The sequence below is a fragment of the Trichomycterus rosablanca genome, chromosome 26, assembly GCF_030014385.1.
Source record: "Trichomycterus rosablanca isolate fTriRos1 chromosome 26, fTriRos1.hap1, whole genome shotgun sequence".
NCBI lineage: Eukaryota > Metazoa > Chordata > Actinopteri > Siluriformes > Trichomycteridae > Trichomycterus > Trichomycterus rosablanca.
In genome coordinates this window covers 13,492,479-13,507,346 of record NC_086013.1, presented here as the reverse complement: position 1 = coordinate 13,507,346, position 14,868 = coordinate 13,492,479, and the positions used below count along the sequence as shown (strand labels likewise).

Here is a 14,868-nt window from a genome sequence, read left to right as displayed (position 1 = left end):
ACGTGATCCACGACCGCGTTCTTTCACTCCGTCACTAACTGGGCGTGGCTAAGTGCATAGCAACTTCAGGCTGAGCGCTCAGGTAAGCAGTTTCACACGGAAGGGCGTCGACTTTCGACGGCTGCTGAAAGCGTTTCTCTCTCAGGACTACAAAAAGGACACAAACAACAAATCAAACACACAAAAGTTCTCTTCAACCACCTTAACTATCATCTGGGTGTTTTAAAAGAACAGTGTTTAAAACGGAATAACCGCCATGTTCGTCGTGTTTGTGCTCCTCTGCCTGCATGCAACAGGTAAGTCAACTGGCTGGGTCTCAATTCCATACTAGAGCACTACACAGTAGTGTGTGTAAATAGTTATTGGTGTGTTTATTTAACGTACTCTTTAGTACCCTAGTATGCGGTTTGGTAGTATCCATTCAGGTTTTCGTTCCTTCTTTTCTAGGAAAACAAAAACTAAAAGAGAAGCGGTTTATTATTACTTAGGCCTCTAGTAATTAATACTAGTAATTTATTTTATCAAAGTTTTAGTGGACGTGTATTTTTTTTTTATTTTTTTTATAAAAACTAAAGTACACACTTTGCATTGGCATTATTGTTAGATTTATCTCAATATAATGATTTCCGAACTGTTTTAATAAACTACTTAAACGCATATAATACTTTATATTTAGTGATTTACTTTTATTAATGTGTTTTATTTACTTTCCCTTTAAAGATGTTTTTGTGTAATCCAACGTCTCTTGGTGGCCCTTCGTTTGTTCTGTGTATTCTGTGTAGACCTGCTTTGTCTTACCAATTTTACATTTATAATTTGTGTTTTATAAGTAATTCAAAAGAAAGTTGAATCATGTTTTACTTTAATTAGACTTTAAACAAGATATTAAACGCACATGTCGATCGCTTAAGGTGCATCGAATGTGTTCCAAACGTCTTCATACGTCCCGCACAGGCACACTCGCTTCGTTACAACGTACTGACGTTTCTACCCTACCTAGTGGACTACTGCCCAGTAAAAGGAAAATTGAAACCAAGCCATTAAGTAATTTTTGAACCCGTATTCCCCCCTCCCCCACCCGAAACTAGAAGCAGGAAGTGGTCTTGGTATTTCTAACCTTTAAACTGATTTTATTTGCAGATATTTTATTTATACAAGCGGATCTTCATCGAAACATCTTTTTATTTTTAATTTATACAGTCTGAGACAACAAGTATTTTGCTTTTGTAAATTATTTTCAGTGCTTTTAAACACCTGTCACCTTACACACGTAATGACGTCATTTCAATGTAAACATAACAATATGTACCAATCAGCCAAAACAATTCTGTTTAAAGAAACGCAATTAATGGTAACAATTTAAAAACAGACTACATAAAATAGTTTTAGATAAATAAATCTGTAACAAAACAACCAAAAGCCAAATAAGTGAAGACTGGTTTCTAATAAAGAAAGTGACTTAAATAGAATTAATTCTGTTGTTCAAACAACTCTAAATCAATAAGAAAATGACCATTAAATCCTACATATACCATGGTTAACCTAATTCCTTATACTATTTAGTGAGTTGAAGGGGAAACTCCAGCACTGGGCAGCTGCATTACAAGTAAATCCATGTCAACAAAAATATGAATCCCTTTCAATTTGTAAATGGTTATGATTCCAATGAACGATAGACTTCTGTTAATGTTAAATATTAAGTGGCTCTGCCATCACTAGCTGTGAATATCACTTGTTTTTCCAAAACATGATAAGCTAACGTTTGAGTCATTAACATTTTTTAAATCAAGGCCACATGTGGGTTGAGAGCTACAATCTTAAGTACCAAGGAATTGTTCATTTCATTTTCATCAATCTCCTAATTCTAATCAGGCTCGCAGAAGGTCCAGTTCCTACAGGAAACACTGGGCACAAGGCAGGAATACCCTGAACAGGGTGCCCATCAATAACCGCGCTTTCTTTAGCAATCCCCCCTCCTTTTCAGACATGACCAGTCGTTTCTGTGTAGATGCCCGGACAGCTGAGCAGAGCTGAGACACGAACCCATAGGTGGGCTTTGTAACTTGACTGCCCACCAGTGATTTAAATGTACATTATTATTTCATCATAGTTAAATAAAATTTTAATATGAGCTCTGTTTGGTCAGTAGAAAATTGGAATTATAAAAACGTACATTACTAGCTTTAATAAGTAACAATTACTATAAATATCACCTTTCTTGAAAGTAAACAGCTTCACCACAGGTCTTCAAAAGATTACTGACTGGCTCATGTAAACTCATAGGGTTCCCACAGTCAGATTACTGAAGTGCATGTATTATTACTATTGTGTCTATACAAAGCCACCCAGTGTCTATCCAGTGGTATTCAGTCCTCCCCACAAAAGGCTGTGGCTGCAGATTCTAATACTAACCAAGCACATTCTACACCTGAACCAGCTTGAATAATCGTTGGTTCTTAATCCTCAGTTGTAGATAAGATTGATGATAAGATTGAACACCATCAGATATATATTAGTAATCAACACCTTAGGTTTGTAAGGTAGCTCAACATACACAGTTTTGGTTAAAATAGCTGTCGTTACTTAACCGAACATTTGTCTTAAGGTTTAACTGATACTACAAAAACAGATAATAAATAGTTATAGTAAGTAAACCCAGGCATTAGTCCTGTGTCATCATGTTTTAATGATGAACACAGTCTCCTCCACAATTAGCTTTATCTTGCACCAAAAAAAATAAGAAATAATGATTGGAACCCTGCATTTAATACATTGTACAATTTCCCTTTGCAAAAGAAACAGCACTTGTTCTTCTGTAACATCCTAGGAGGTTGGAGAATACATAGCAGGGAGTTTATGTAGCATTTAGCAAACCCCAGGTGCCTACATTTGTGGTTGGGTGACAGTAAAGGCTTTTTCCTCGCAAGTCTTTCAAATAAACTGTTAGACAGGGGTGGCATCGATGGTGGTTTTTGGATTATTGGTGACTCCAGGATGCACATTCTTTAAGTAGTTCTTCAACAAGTTTTTAGTGATTTTTTTTTTTTTAATTTATTTTATTTTGCTTCTCTTGGCATCCTCCACAGTGTGTTGAGGCAAAACAAACTTATCCTTATCCAGGCAAGTGTGTTGCAGTTTCAGTTGAGTGGAACTATTGAACTATTGCCCTAACAGTAATGTGGCATCATATGTCTTTCCAAAATACCCTTCCAAATAGTCTTTTGTAATCGCCCAATTTGCAGCCTAAAATGTATTGGATTAAAGTAAACAAATTGGCAATGAGGTTAATAATTTCTTCACATAAAACTAAATCATAATCTGTCAGGATGTTGATCACAGGAACACGTTGTATTATAAAATGTAATAGGTAAAACCTTCTAAATAAATATATTTTTTAAAACTATAAAACATTGATACAAATGGTAGTTCAATTTCAGTTGGACGGTTTCATTTCAGTCAGTTTTTATGTGTGTTGGATGGAATAAAGCTATAACGTAAGCACCATTATACCAAATTTAATGCTAGAACTAAAAAGTTATTTTGTTAGCCCACATCTCTGCTCTCTTGATTTGTGTTTTTGTACAGTTGACAGTAATAAAACAGTTTTATTAAATGCAGTGATACGAATTTAGTTCCTTCATCATGCACATCAACAGTGCTAAACAGAAATATAATGTTAATTCCTTTTGTTCTGTCAGTGATTGAGTTACATACTGTGTTTCATTTCCCATGTGATGCTCAGTGGTGGAACTGGGTTATGTGTTAAGCAAACACACATGATGCAGGTTTGTTGAACCTGTTGCCTTTGGAAAAGCCCCTGACAGATCAAATAATGATGACATCGGCATGGATACCATAAAACTGCACTGCTCACACATTGATTTGGTAACAGCGTCACACTAAAAACGAAACAAAATGCACAATATGCATTGCTGGTGTTTTATCTTAGCTGGCACTTTACTCTCTCAGTGTAGGACTTGATCATAAAATATCAGGTATTTGTTCCTATCACTGCCACTGAAGATATGGGAGGAGATTAAATGTGACCCACTTAAAAAAAAAAAACTATGTGGGTGGGAAGGATGTAGTTCAGACAGGTCTGGTTTCTCTTAGGAACCTGCTCAGGTGCTGCATGATTTATGTGTTACACACTAGATGGAGAAGTTTAGTTGTGGGGGATGGGGGGGATGCAAATGCCAATTTAAATGAAAAATAAAGCTATCAGACTATAACAAATGCTTCAGATTTGACCATGGGTCTACATTAGACTTTTGTGATTGCACAATGTCTTTCAGGCGGCTAAGTGGGTAGCACTGTCGCCTCACAGCAAAAAGGTTCTGGGATCGATCCACAGGTCGGGAGGCCCGGGTCCTTTCTGTGTGGTTTGCATGTTCTCCCCATGTCCGTGTGGGTTTCCAACGGGTGCTCTGGTTTCCTCCCACAGTCCGAAGACATGCAAGTGAGGTGAATTGGAGATACTAAATTGTCCATGACGTGTGTTCGATGTAAACTTGTGAACTGATGAATCTTGTTTAATGAGTAACTACCGTTCCTGTTATGAATGTAACCAATGTGTAAAACATGACGTTAAAATCCTAATAAACAAACAAACAGCACGTCTCTCCGACCTTAAATGAGCCCCATAAGATAAATGTAATCCAAAGAAGAGAAACAGAAAGACGTTTTTGAGAAAACTGTACCTAAGACAATCTTGGACTTCTTAAAAGACCTTAATTTGAAGCAACTAATATAGTCAGTGCAACAATTTAACCACTGTACCTAAGTGTATGCCATGAAAAGGGGCCCATTAAAGGCTAAAATGAAATAACAGACCCCCCCAATCCCCGAGATAGGACAGTTGCGAGGCCTCTGGCACCCCACCCCCCGCACACACCTGGAGGTAGCCAATTGTGTCTGTACATAGAAGCCCGACCGGCCGACCGCACAACTAGGGATTCAAACCCTGGATCCCAGCGATAGTGTGTTAGTGCAATTTACCGCCATGTCACTGTGTCATCTGATGTTTCTTTTTCAGGCCTGCATGCCTTTACTGCCAGCTCTTCTACACCAACTGTGATGGTCAAAGAGAACAATGGTGAGTGCATTTGTTTTTTTGTTTGTTTGTTTTGTGTTACTTTTCTTTTAATCTGCTTTCATAGAATGTTTTGATTATAGGTTCAGGATTATTACAGTGCACATAAACAGTAAACATTTATGTGAACATTGTTCTATATTACAGAACAAAAAAACGTCAATTACTGCTGATTTCAAAAGAAAAGAAAACTTTATTAAGATACTTCTGTCCTTTGTGTATCTCAGGAGCCGATTTGAAATGTGAATACTCGGCTGACTTTGGGTCGGCTCCTCGAGTGGAATGGAAATTTATGGGCCCAAAAGGAACTTCACAGTCTTTTATCTATTTTGATGGGCAGATCACCAGTAAGTTACAACCACTTTTTTTTTATCTCTCTAAAGATAAAAATTAAAAATGGGTATTTATTAAATGTATTTACTGTACATCTGTTTCCATTAACATGCACTTACTATCCTAACTTATTGGATTATGTATTTACTTTCTGAAGTACATCTTTATCAGAGCTGATCTTAACTTTCTCCATTAGAGCCGTTCCAAGGACGGATGACTCAGTACCCTGGTGGCCTGAGAATCGAAAAGGCAACCAGACAAGATACTGGGGATTATTCCTGCGAAGTGTCTGGCAACTCGGGTTATGCTGAAACAGTCATTAAGCTAACTGTTCTTGGTAAGTTTCTGTGTCTGTCTGTGTATTAAAATGTAATTGATTGGAGAAAAAAAAACTGATTTTGAGTGGATGTACAGTACAAACTGACCTACTACTACTGGACTTTAGATTCAGCTGGTCAGTGTGTAATTTGGATGAGTAGTTGAATGTTTCCTGTATGACTGTCTTTTTCAGTGGTTTTAAAGTGAAGTCTGAGACATGGTGCCATTCTAATCAGCCAGATTAGCAAACTGCGAAACAGAGAGGATATACAGGGGTTGGACAATAAAACTGAAACACCTGGTTTTAGACCACAATAATTTATTAGTATGGTGTAGGGCCTCCTTTTGCGGCCAATACAGCGTCAATTCGTCTTGGAAATGACATATACAAGTCCTGCACAGTGGTCAGAGGGATTTTAAGCCATTCTTCTTGCAGGATAGTGGCCAGGTCACTACGTGATGCTGGTGGAGGAAAACGTTTCCTGACTCGCTTCTCCAAAACACCCCAAAGTGGCTCAATAATATTTAGATCTGGTGACTGTGCAGGCCATGGGAGATGTTCAACTTCACTTTCATGTTCATCAAACCAATCTTTCACCAGTCTTGCTGTGTGTATTGGTGCATTGTCATCCTGATACACGGCACCGCCTTCAGGATACAATGTTTGAACCATTGGATGCACATGGTCCTCCAGAATGGTTCGGTAGTCCTTGGCAGTGACACGCCCATCTAGCACAAGTATTGGGCCAAGGGAATGCCATGATATGGCAGCCCAAACCATCACTGATCCACCCCCATGCTTCACTCTGGGCATGCAACAGTCTGGGTGGTACGCTTCTTTGGGGCTTCTCCACACCGTAACTCTCCCGGATGTGGGGAAAACAGTAAAGGTGGACTCATCAGAGAACAATACATGTTTCACATTGTCCACAGCCCAAGATTTGCGCTCCTTGCACCATTGAAACCGACGTTTGGCATTGGCACGAGTGACCAAAGGTTTGGCTATAGCAGCCCGGCCGTGTATATCGACCCTGTGGAGCTCCCGACGGACAGTTCTGGTGGAAACAGGAGAGTTGAGGTGCACATTTAATTCTGCCGTGATTTGGGCAGCCGTGGTTTTATGTTTTTTGGATACAATCCGGGTTAGCACCCGAACATCCCTTTCAGACAGCTTCCTCTTGCGTCCACAGTTAATCCTGTTGGATGTGGTTTGTCCTTCTTGGTGGTATGCTGACATTACCCTGGATACCGTGGCTCTTGATACAGTGTATCACAAAAGTGAGTACACCCCTCACATTTCTGCAAATATTTCATTATATCTTTTCATGGGACAACACTATAGACATGAAACTTGGATATAACTTAGAGTAGTCAGTGTACAGCTTGTATAGCAGTGTAGATTTACTGTCTTCTGAAAATAACTCAACACACAGCCATTAATGTCTAAATAGCTGCAACATAAGTGAGTACACCCCACAGTGAACATGTCCAAATTGTGCCCAAAGTGTCAATATTTTGTGTGACCACCATTATTATCCAGCACTGCCTTAACCCTCCTGGGCATGGAATTCACCAGAGCTGCACAGGTTGCTACTGGAATCCTCCTTCACTCCTCCATGATGACATCACGGAGCTGGTGGATGTTAGACACCTTGAACTCCTCCACCTTCCACTTGAGGATGCGCCACAGGTGCTCAATTGGGTTTAGTCCATCACCTTTACCTTCAGCTTCCTCAGCAAGTCAGTTGTCATCTTGGAGGTTGTGTTTGGGGTCGTTATCCTGTTGGAAAACTGCCATGAGGCCCAGTTTTCGAAGGGAGGGGATCATGCTCTGTTTCAGAATGTCACAGTACATGTTGGAATTCATGTTTCCCTCAATGAACCGCAGCTCCCCAGTGCCAGCAACACTCATGCAGCCCAAGACCATGATGCTACCACCACCATGCTTGACTGTAGGCAAGATACAGTTGTCTTGGTACTTCTCACCAGGGCGCCGCCACACATGCTGGACACCATCTGAGCCAAACAAGTTTATCTTGGTCTCGTCAGACCACAGGGCATTCCAGTAATCCATGTTCTTGGACTGCTTGTCTTCAGCAAACTGTTTGCGGGCTTTCTTGTGCGTCAGCTTCCTTCTGGGATGACGACCATGCAGACCGAGTTGATGCAGTGTGCGGCGTATGGTCTGAGCACTGACAGGCTGACCTCCAACGTCTTCAACCTCTGCAGCAATGCTGGCAGCACTCATGTGTCTATTTTTTAAAGCCAACCTCTGGATATGACGCCGAACACGTGGACTCGACTTTTTTGGTCGACCCTGGCGAAGCCTGTTCCGAGTGGAACCTGTCCTGGAAAACCACTGTATGACCTTGGCCACCATGCTGTAGCTCAGTTTCAGGGTGTTAGAAATCTTCTTATAGCCCAGGCCATCTTTGTGGAGAGCAACAATTCTATTTCTCACATCCTCAGAGAGTTCTTTGCCATGAGGTGCCATGTTGAATATCCAGTGGCCAGTATGAGAGAATTGTACCCAAAACACCAAATTTAACAGCCCTGCTCCTCATTTACACCTGGGACCTTGACACATGACACCAGGGAGGGACAACGACACATTTGGGCACAATTTGGACATGTTCACTGTGGGGTGTACTCACTTATGTTGCCAGCTATTTAGACATTAATGGCTGTGTGTTGAGTTATTTTCAGAAGACAGTAAATCTACACTGCTATACAAGTTGTACACTGACTACTCTAAGTTATATCCAAGTTTCATGTCTATAGTGTTGTCCCATGAAAAGATATAATGAAATATTTGCAGAAATGTGAGGGGTGTACTCACTTTTGTGATACACTGTACATCACAAAGACTTGCTGTCTTGGTCACAGATGCGCCAGCAAGACGTGCACCAACAATTTGTCCTCTTTTGAACTCTGGTATGTCACCCATAATGTTGTGTGCATTGCAATATTTTGAGCAAAACTGTGCTCTTACCCTGCTAATTGAACCTTCACACTCTGCTCTTACTGGTGCAATGTGCAATTAATGAAGATTGGCCACCAGACTGGTCCAATTTAGCCATGAAACCTCCCACACTAAAATGACAGGTGTTTCAGTTTCATTGTCCAACCCCTGTATATTTATATATATTTATATTTATTTATTTATAGACGATTATTTGTTCTACACTATTTTAACCTTTAAGCTTCACAGGTTAGCACAAACATTCAAACTTTTCACCGTCCTTCCCACCGTCAGGACCCCCATTAATGCAGCACCTTTAGTAGTGTTTTCATTTTATAGCAAAATTGTTACTACAATGTGTGTGTTCTTTTTTTAATTAAAGATTACATTTAAAGACCGTCAGTGAGCATTTCATTAGGAATATTGTTGGCAAGATGAACATTTCTACATAAGATACTTTATTACCAGCAGCACCAATCCAACCCACTGACAGCAGGCTTTTCTACTGACTTTAAGCTGTTATTAAGATGTTATTACAATGCTAAATTTGATTAAGTAAGTAATTGGATTAATTAATGGTGGTATTCCAAGTTTTGGTACATTTCCAAGTGAATGAACAATAGCATGCCTTCTACAATAAGTTATATTACTTTTATTACCTAAATTTGATGTAGTGAAGATGGATTAAACGTAAACATGTAGCATGTACAAAAATAATGCTTTATAAAATGTGCATAAAATATGCAAGAAGAAAAAAAAATTACCAGCTCATAACTATCCATGTTTTTTTTTTTTGTTGTATTTTTTAGTTCCTCCTTCAGTGCCTGTGAGCCGAATCCCCAACTCGGTTACGACAGGCCGGAATGCTTTAATGACCTGCTTCGACAAGGATGGTTCTCCTCCACCCACCTATAAGTGGTACAAAAATGGCACTCCCCTTCCTGAGGACCCCACAAAGTTCCCTGCATTCAAGAACATGACATATAAAATGAACATGCAGAACGGAAACCTGGTCAGTGTGTCTTTTAAAGTCCACTTTTAAATAAAATAGTGTCCAAGTACATGTGCAGATTATACTAAAGGAATTGAGATGCTAAAACTGTGGATTTTAAGTCACAAACTTTATTTAACTAGACGTAGTGTTACAGTTGGGTGGAACCACCATTATCAATCAGTTCTGCTCACTGTTTGCCTCGTGTTTTTCTGTGTGACAGGAATTTCCCAGTGTGACTAAGGCAGACGGTGGAAGTTATTACTGTGAAGCCAGTAATGGGCAGGGTGATCCAAAACGTGGAGAAGCTGTAACGATGGATGTCCGTAAGTACACTTCGTTTACAATGCATGTGCACTGCAAGGATGAAAATTCTAAATGTTTCATACACAACTCACATTTGTCTTTTTCATATTTTGTGCCACTTTTGAAACTGGAAATCCAGTTCACAGACCAGTCTCGACATTTAGCATCATTTTGTGGATTATAAAATTCCAGAATGCAGTTTGAATAATATGTAATATTTAATTAGCTTTTTTAAATATTACAAATATAGTTGTGCCTGTGTGGGCACTTGAGCAGGTCAGTAGCACCGCCTGGAATTTAAACTCAAGAGCTTGAGATCCCAGCTGCAGTGGGCTAGCCCTGTTTCTCATCCAAATGACTGCTGCTTTACTAATTTTTTGTGTCTGGATCACATTTATATTCTTTGCATCAAAGATATTGTTCTTTTTTTGGCTAAAGGCATAATTTAAATATTTTTGGTATATATCTATAAGACTTTACACGTCTGCATGTTTAATTTCCTTAGGTATCGTATGAATTCAATATTACTTCTGCTAGTGGCAGAAACATGGTTCCTGCTGTTCTAGCAGTAGCTGCTTTAGCATCCGCTACCTATTTAGACTGTTGACTAATATTAAACAGTTACAAATATTATGTCAACAAACTAACAAATAGATTAGGCAATTAATCCTGCAGCATCAGTGTTGCTCTTGATTTCAATCATTTTAATAATTTCTCATGTTTCGTAGGTGATCTGAACACTGGAGGCATTGTGGCTGGAGTTATCGTAGCCCTGCTGGCCATTGCATTGCTATGCTTTGGCCTGTGGTATGCCAAAAAGAAGGGATATTTGCCCAGTAAGTTCTGCTCAGTGTATATGTCCTAAATAAGCTTTTAAATTGTAGTTTTTAAAACTAATCTAATGCTAATTTCTTTTTCTCTTTTTACCTCACAGAAATGTCTCAAAGGTAAGAGATGTTACTCAGACAGAGCACATTTTAATTAACACTTAAACATGCTGATGACTTGTCATTGCTACTATGCATTTGTTTGCTGAATATCGATTTTCATGTGTTGTTACAGCAAGCCGAAAACAACAGTGTACACCAAACCAGCAGGACAGGATTATGGGGATGAGGATGATGTAAGTACCGTTTGAGCTAATGAAGGGACTAACGTCACCTTACTGTGTTTACTGAGTCTGTCCTGCTCTATGGTTTTATGATTTTAATACATTTTACAGAGAACATCTCTGTACATCTTGAATAAGTAATTGTGATGTTTTTATTTTATTATATTATTTATTCAGGATAGCTGTAGTACACTAAGTATTCAGACCCTGTGACATTTTGAACACTGTATTGTGGATTGCAATTTTTACCCATCAATTTACCTTTAATCACCCATAATAAAGAAGCGAAAATATGCTTGTAGAGGTTTTCATAATTGACTTAACAATCAAAAACTAATATCTCTTATTCACAGACCTTTCAAATCGTGGTCAGGTGCATTCTGTTTGCATCATTAAATTGCATCCCTAAGGTGTTTCTAAAACCTAGTTGGAGTTCATTTGTTGATTGGCCATAGTTTGGAAAGGCAGCTCACACATTCTCACCCTCCTGTATGATGTAGCTCAAGAGGATGTGCAATAAAAAATAGGATAAACCCAAATAGAGACACATGCAAAAAGACATACAGAGTCTTTTACTTTTGTAAATAAGAGACTGTAGTATTAAAAACCTCTTGAACATTTTTGCCATGCCATTTATGGGTGACTAAGTGTAGATTGAGGGTGGAGGGGGATGGAAATATACATGAAATGAAATTAAGCATTAATGAAATTAACTCCACAACAGTGTGCAAGTCAAGAATACTTTCTGAATTCACAAAACTTTCATATGCTAGCAACAATAATCACATGACCTTGTACTTTTTGTTGTTTTTGATTTGACACTGAAGTAACTTATTATCTGTTATTATTCTGACAGTAAACAGTAGATAAAACAAATGCTTAGCTGTTTCTTGATGTCTCATATGGGTTTGGAAATACTGTATGTGCTTTTGTCCAGAAACACAGTATACTGATTGTTAAATTAAATAAGTCAGATGCATGCTTCAAGATCAGAATGAGAACAAAATGAGAACATCACAGCTGCACTGGTACTTTTTGAAACAAAAGTTAATTCATTTAAATAAGATTTAAAATGCCAGTAAATGTAGTTGAACTCAAGTGCTTGATCCAAACAGAAAACGGGATGTCCTGGCAGGATTCAGAATTGACTTGACAGTACTTAATAATAATGCTGTTTGGATTGTTCTGCCTGCAGCATGCTCGTGCACAGACTGATCTTGTCAGCTCAGCAGCAGTGTTAAAGAAATGAAAAGAAAAGAAATTCAAATGGGCAAAGATTCTTTGAGTATGTCAGAAGCCTGTTTGCACTTGCTGAAAATTGCTTATTCGTAGTTAAAGGTTAAAAGGTTGTTCCTTCAAGTACTGAGTATTAGTGTATGTGGATATTTGTCAATAGAACTAGATGTTTTTATTCTCCAAATTATAACTCCAAATTATGTTCTCAAAATACTGTTATCAATACATTCTTTGTCTGTTTACTGAGACCTCTATACACCACTGTAAAAGTGTATGTGTGCATATCTTTATTTTTCTACGTATTGAATATATAAATAAATAATCATATCTGTATTTGTGTTTTCAGGGGGAGTTCAGACAGAAGCAGTCGTTTGTGGTGTAGCCCTGATTTTGTACTGATGCAGGTGAAGAGGGTCTTGTACAGTGTAATGTCTGTTAGCTCTGGGATGATAATTGTGTGTGTGTGCGTGCGTGTGTGTTGTTGTTGTTTTTTTTACCACTACTGGCCATTCTATCACCACTGATCGTTTGTACTGACCCGTGTAGCAGTATGTTTTGTAGAATCAGCAGTTGCTCATTATGAAAAGGCATCATGGATTGCTGATGATCATATCATATTTCCTAATGAACAAGTATAAATCTTTTTATTTAATATGGAAAAACAGGTACTGGAATGACTGGACCTGCTTCAGTGGATATTTTCTGCTGAATTATACAAAATCTAAACGTTTGGCCTTCTACAGAAATACTTGTATTCACTGGTTATTCAAATGTGTGAGTTTTATTCAAATGAGTTGTATTTCCTTTTGATTTTTACTTAACTAGTATATTTATTAAGAAAATGGGAAAAAAACTTACAGAAGGTACTCAATAGCTTTATCCTATTTAAGTGAAGGAACGTCCTCTACTGTTTACGTAATTAAAGATTTTGGATTTAAGTTTAACTTTGTTTTAGTTTAAAAGCTGTAAATATGTGCTTTGCCATTTTTAAGTCATTACCATCTGTGCTCTTAAGCTATTTAATCATGCTTGTGCTGTAAGTGACAGGACTGGTTGTAATACAACATTCTATATAAACCTGACTTTCTAAAGTCACTGTGAAAACTAAAATATAAACTAGTCTGAATCTGATTTACAGTAACACATCTTGTAATAATGAATTGTCTTGTTTGATATGATATGCTCATGATTTTTTTTTTAATAAATGCACATTAATGTTTATCTGTTTTTTTTTTAATGTACTTGTGGATTTTTGCTATATCTTGTGTTGCCAGCAGAGGGCAGTGCAATCATGTTATTGATTTTATATTACTTAAATTGCAATCGGAAATAATTTAATCTCGAAATAAAAATTGTTGATGTTCAATCCTGCTGCTAGCCTGTATAACCTGAACTTGGGTTACAACATGATTAAACCATTGGAAACTAAGTAACAAGCCTTAATTTGCTTCAGCTGTGCACATTCATAGAGATACAATGAATAATATTGTCCTGAAGTTCCAACCTTATCATGCAGCAGCAAGCCGGCCAGGCCGCAGGAGAAAACTCAAAAAGAACAAACAGGATGAGATGATGAAGGCTATGATAGCAACCATAAAAGCACTTACCAATCAAGGACTTCATGGCCATACTCAATGATGAACACCACTCTTGACCAAGAATAAAAGAAAGGGTCAGTTAGAATAAACCAGAAGGAATTTGGACAGATCTACAGAGTCCTGGGAGACAGTTCTTTGGAGTGACCAATCAAAACTGGGACTGTTTGGCCATGAATCAGCAGTTTGTCTGGCACAAGAAAGGCGAGTCTTGGTCATGGTCAAGCATGAAGGTGGGTCAGTTACTCTGCTGCTGTGTCTGGCATCAGTAATATTAAGGCATTTTCAGAAGTAATTTTAGGCCTTATGTGGTGAAATTGAACCTTGGTGATAACTGGACTTTCCAGCAGGTGACTGATCCCAATCACACTTCCAAGTCAACCAAAGCTTGGTTAAGGAATTCACCCTGGAATATCATGGAGTGGCCTGATCAGTCTCCAGATATAAACCTTATAGAACAATCTCTGGTGGGGTTAAAAGAACACTGTAGCAGCCTGAAAGCAATGGGGTGACAGTTTGGTTGTCTTTCCATCCTTGGTAGGAGACTGCTCTTCCATGTTTCTTTTATGCATGCAGTAACAATAGACCTATTTATATGGGTACAGATAATAAGCAGTATTTGATTGCAATTACCATAAATATTTAGGATGCCATGTCAAGTTAAATGACATTACAGAACCTTCTAGAACACCAACTACTACTAATTATCTTGATGTATGTTTATATTTGACTGAAACCTAAAAAGTGTCTGGATAGAGAATTGATTGAGAAATAATTAAATCTTAAGAATATGGTAGGATACGTGTCCCTAACAAGTAATAATTGTGAAATATTAACAAAATTATTCTAAGGAAAGAAACGTTCGCCTCACTTTTTACATACTTGGGCGGCACAGTGGCTCAGTGGGTAGCACTGTCGCCTCAC

The 14,868-nt window shown here is 38.3% G+C and overlaps 1 protein-coding gene across 1 annotated transcript; it reads left to right on the top strand.

Moving 5' to 3' along the window:
- Positions 1-100: 100 nt before the first annotated feature.
- Positions 101-13,568, top strand: f11r.1 (F11 receptor, tandem duplicate 1). The gene is made up of 10 exons (XM_062988615.1): positions 101-296; positions 5,036-5,095; positions 5,320-5,439; positions 5,622-5,762; positions 9,515-9,717; positions 9,920-10,022; positions 10,731-10,838; positions 10,937-10,949; positions 11,065-11,125; positions 12,696-13,568. Exons 1-10 carry the CDS (start codon positions 257-259, stop codon positions 12,729-12,731), a joined length of 885 nt encoding a protein of 294 aa, XP_062844685.1. The 5' UTR covers positions 101-256; the 3' UTR covers positions 12,732-13,568.
- The last annotated feature ends 1,300 nt before the right edge of the window (positions 13,569-14,868 follow it).

What these genes read in the sequence shown, in the direction of transcription:
- f11r.1 (XM_062988615.1), top strand. Translation starts at nt 257, where the DNA reads ATGTTCGTCGTGTTTGTGCTCCTCTGCCTGCATGCAACAG. An exon ending in TTTTGATGGGCAGATCACCA is followed by an intron (nt 5,440 to 5,621) that starts GTAAGTTACAAC and finishes TTTCTCCATTAG; the next exon opens with AGCCGTTCCAAGGACGGATG. An exon ending in ATTATGGGGATGAGGATGAT is followed by an intron (nt 11,126 to 12,695) that starts GTAAGTACCGTT and finishes TTGTGTTTTCAG; the next exon opens with GGGGAGTTCAGACAGAAGCA.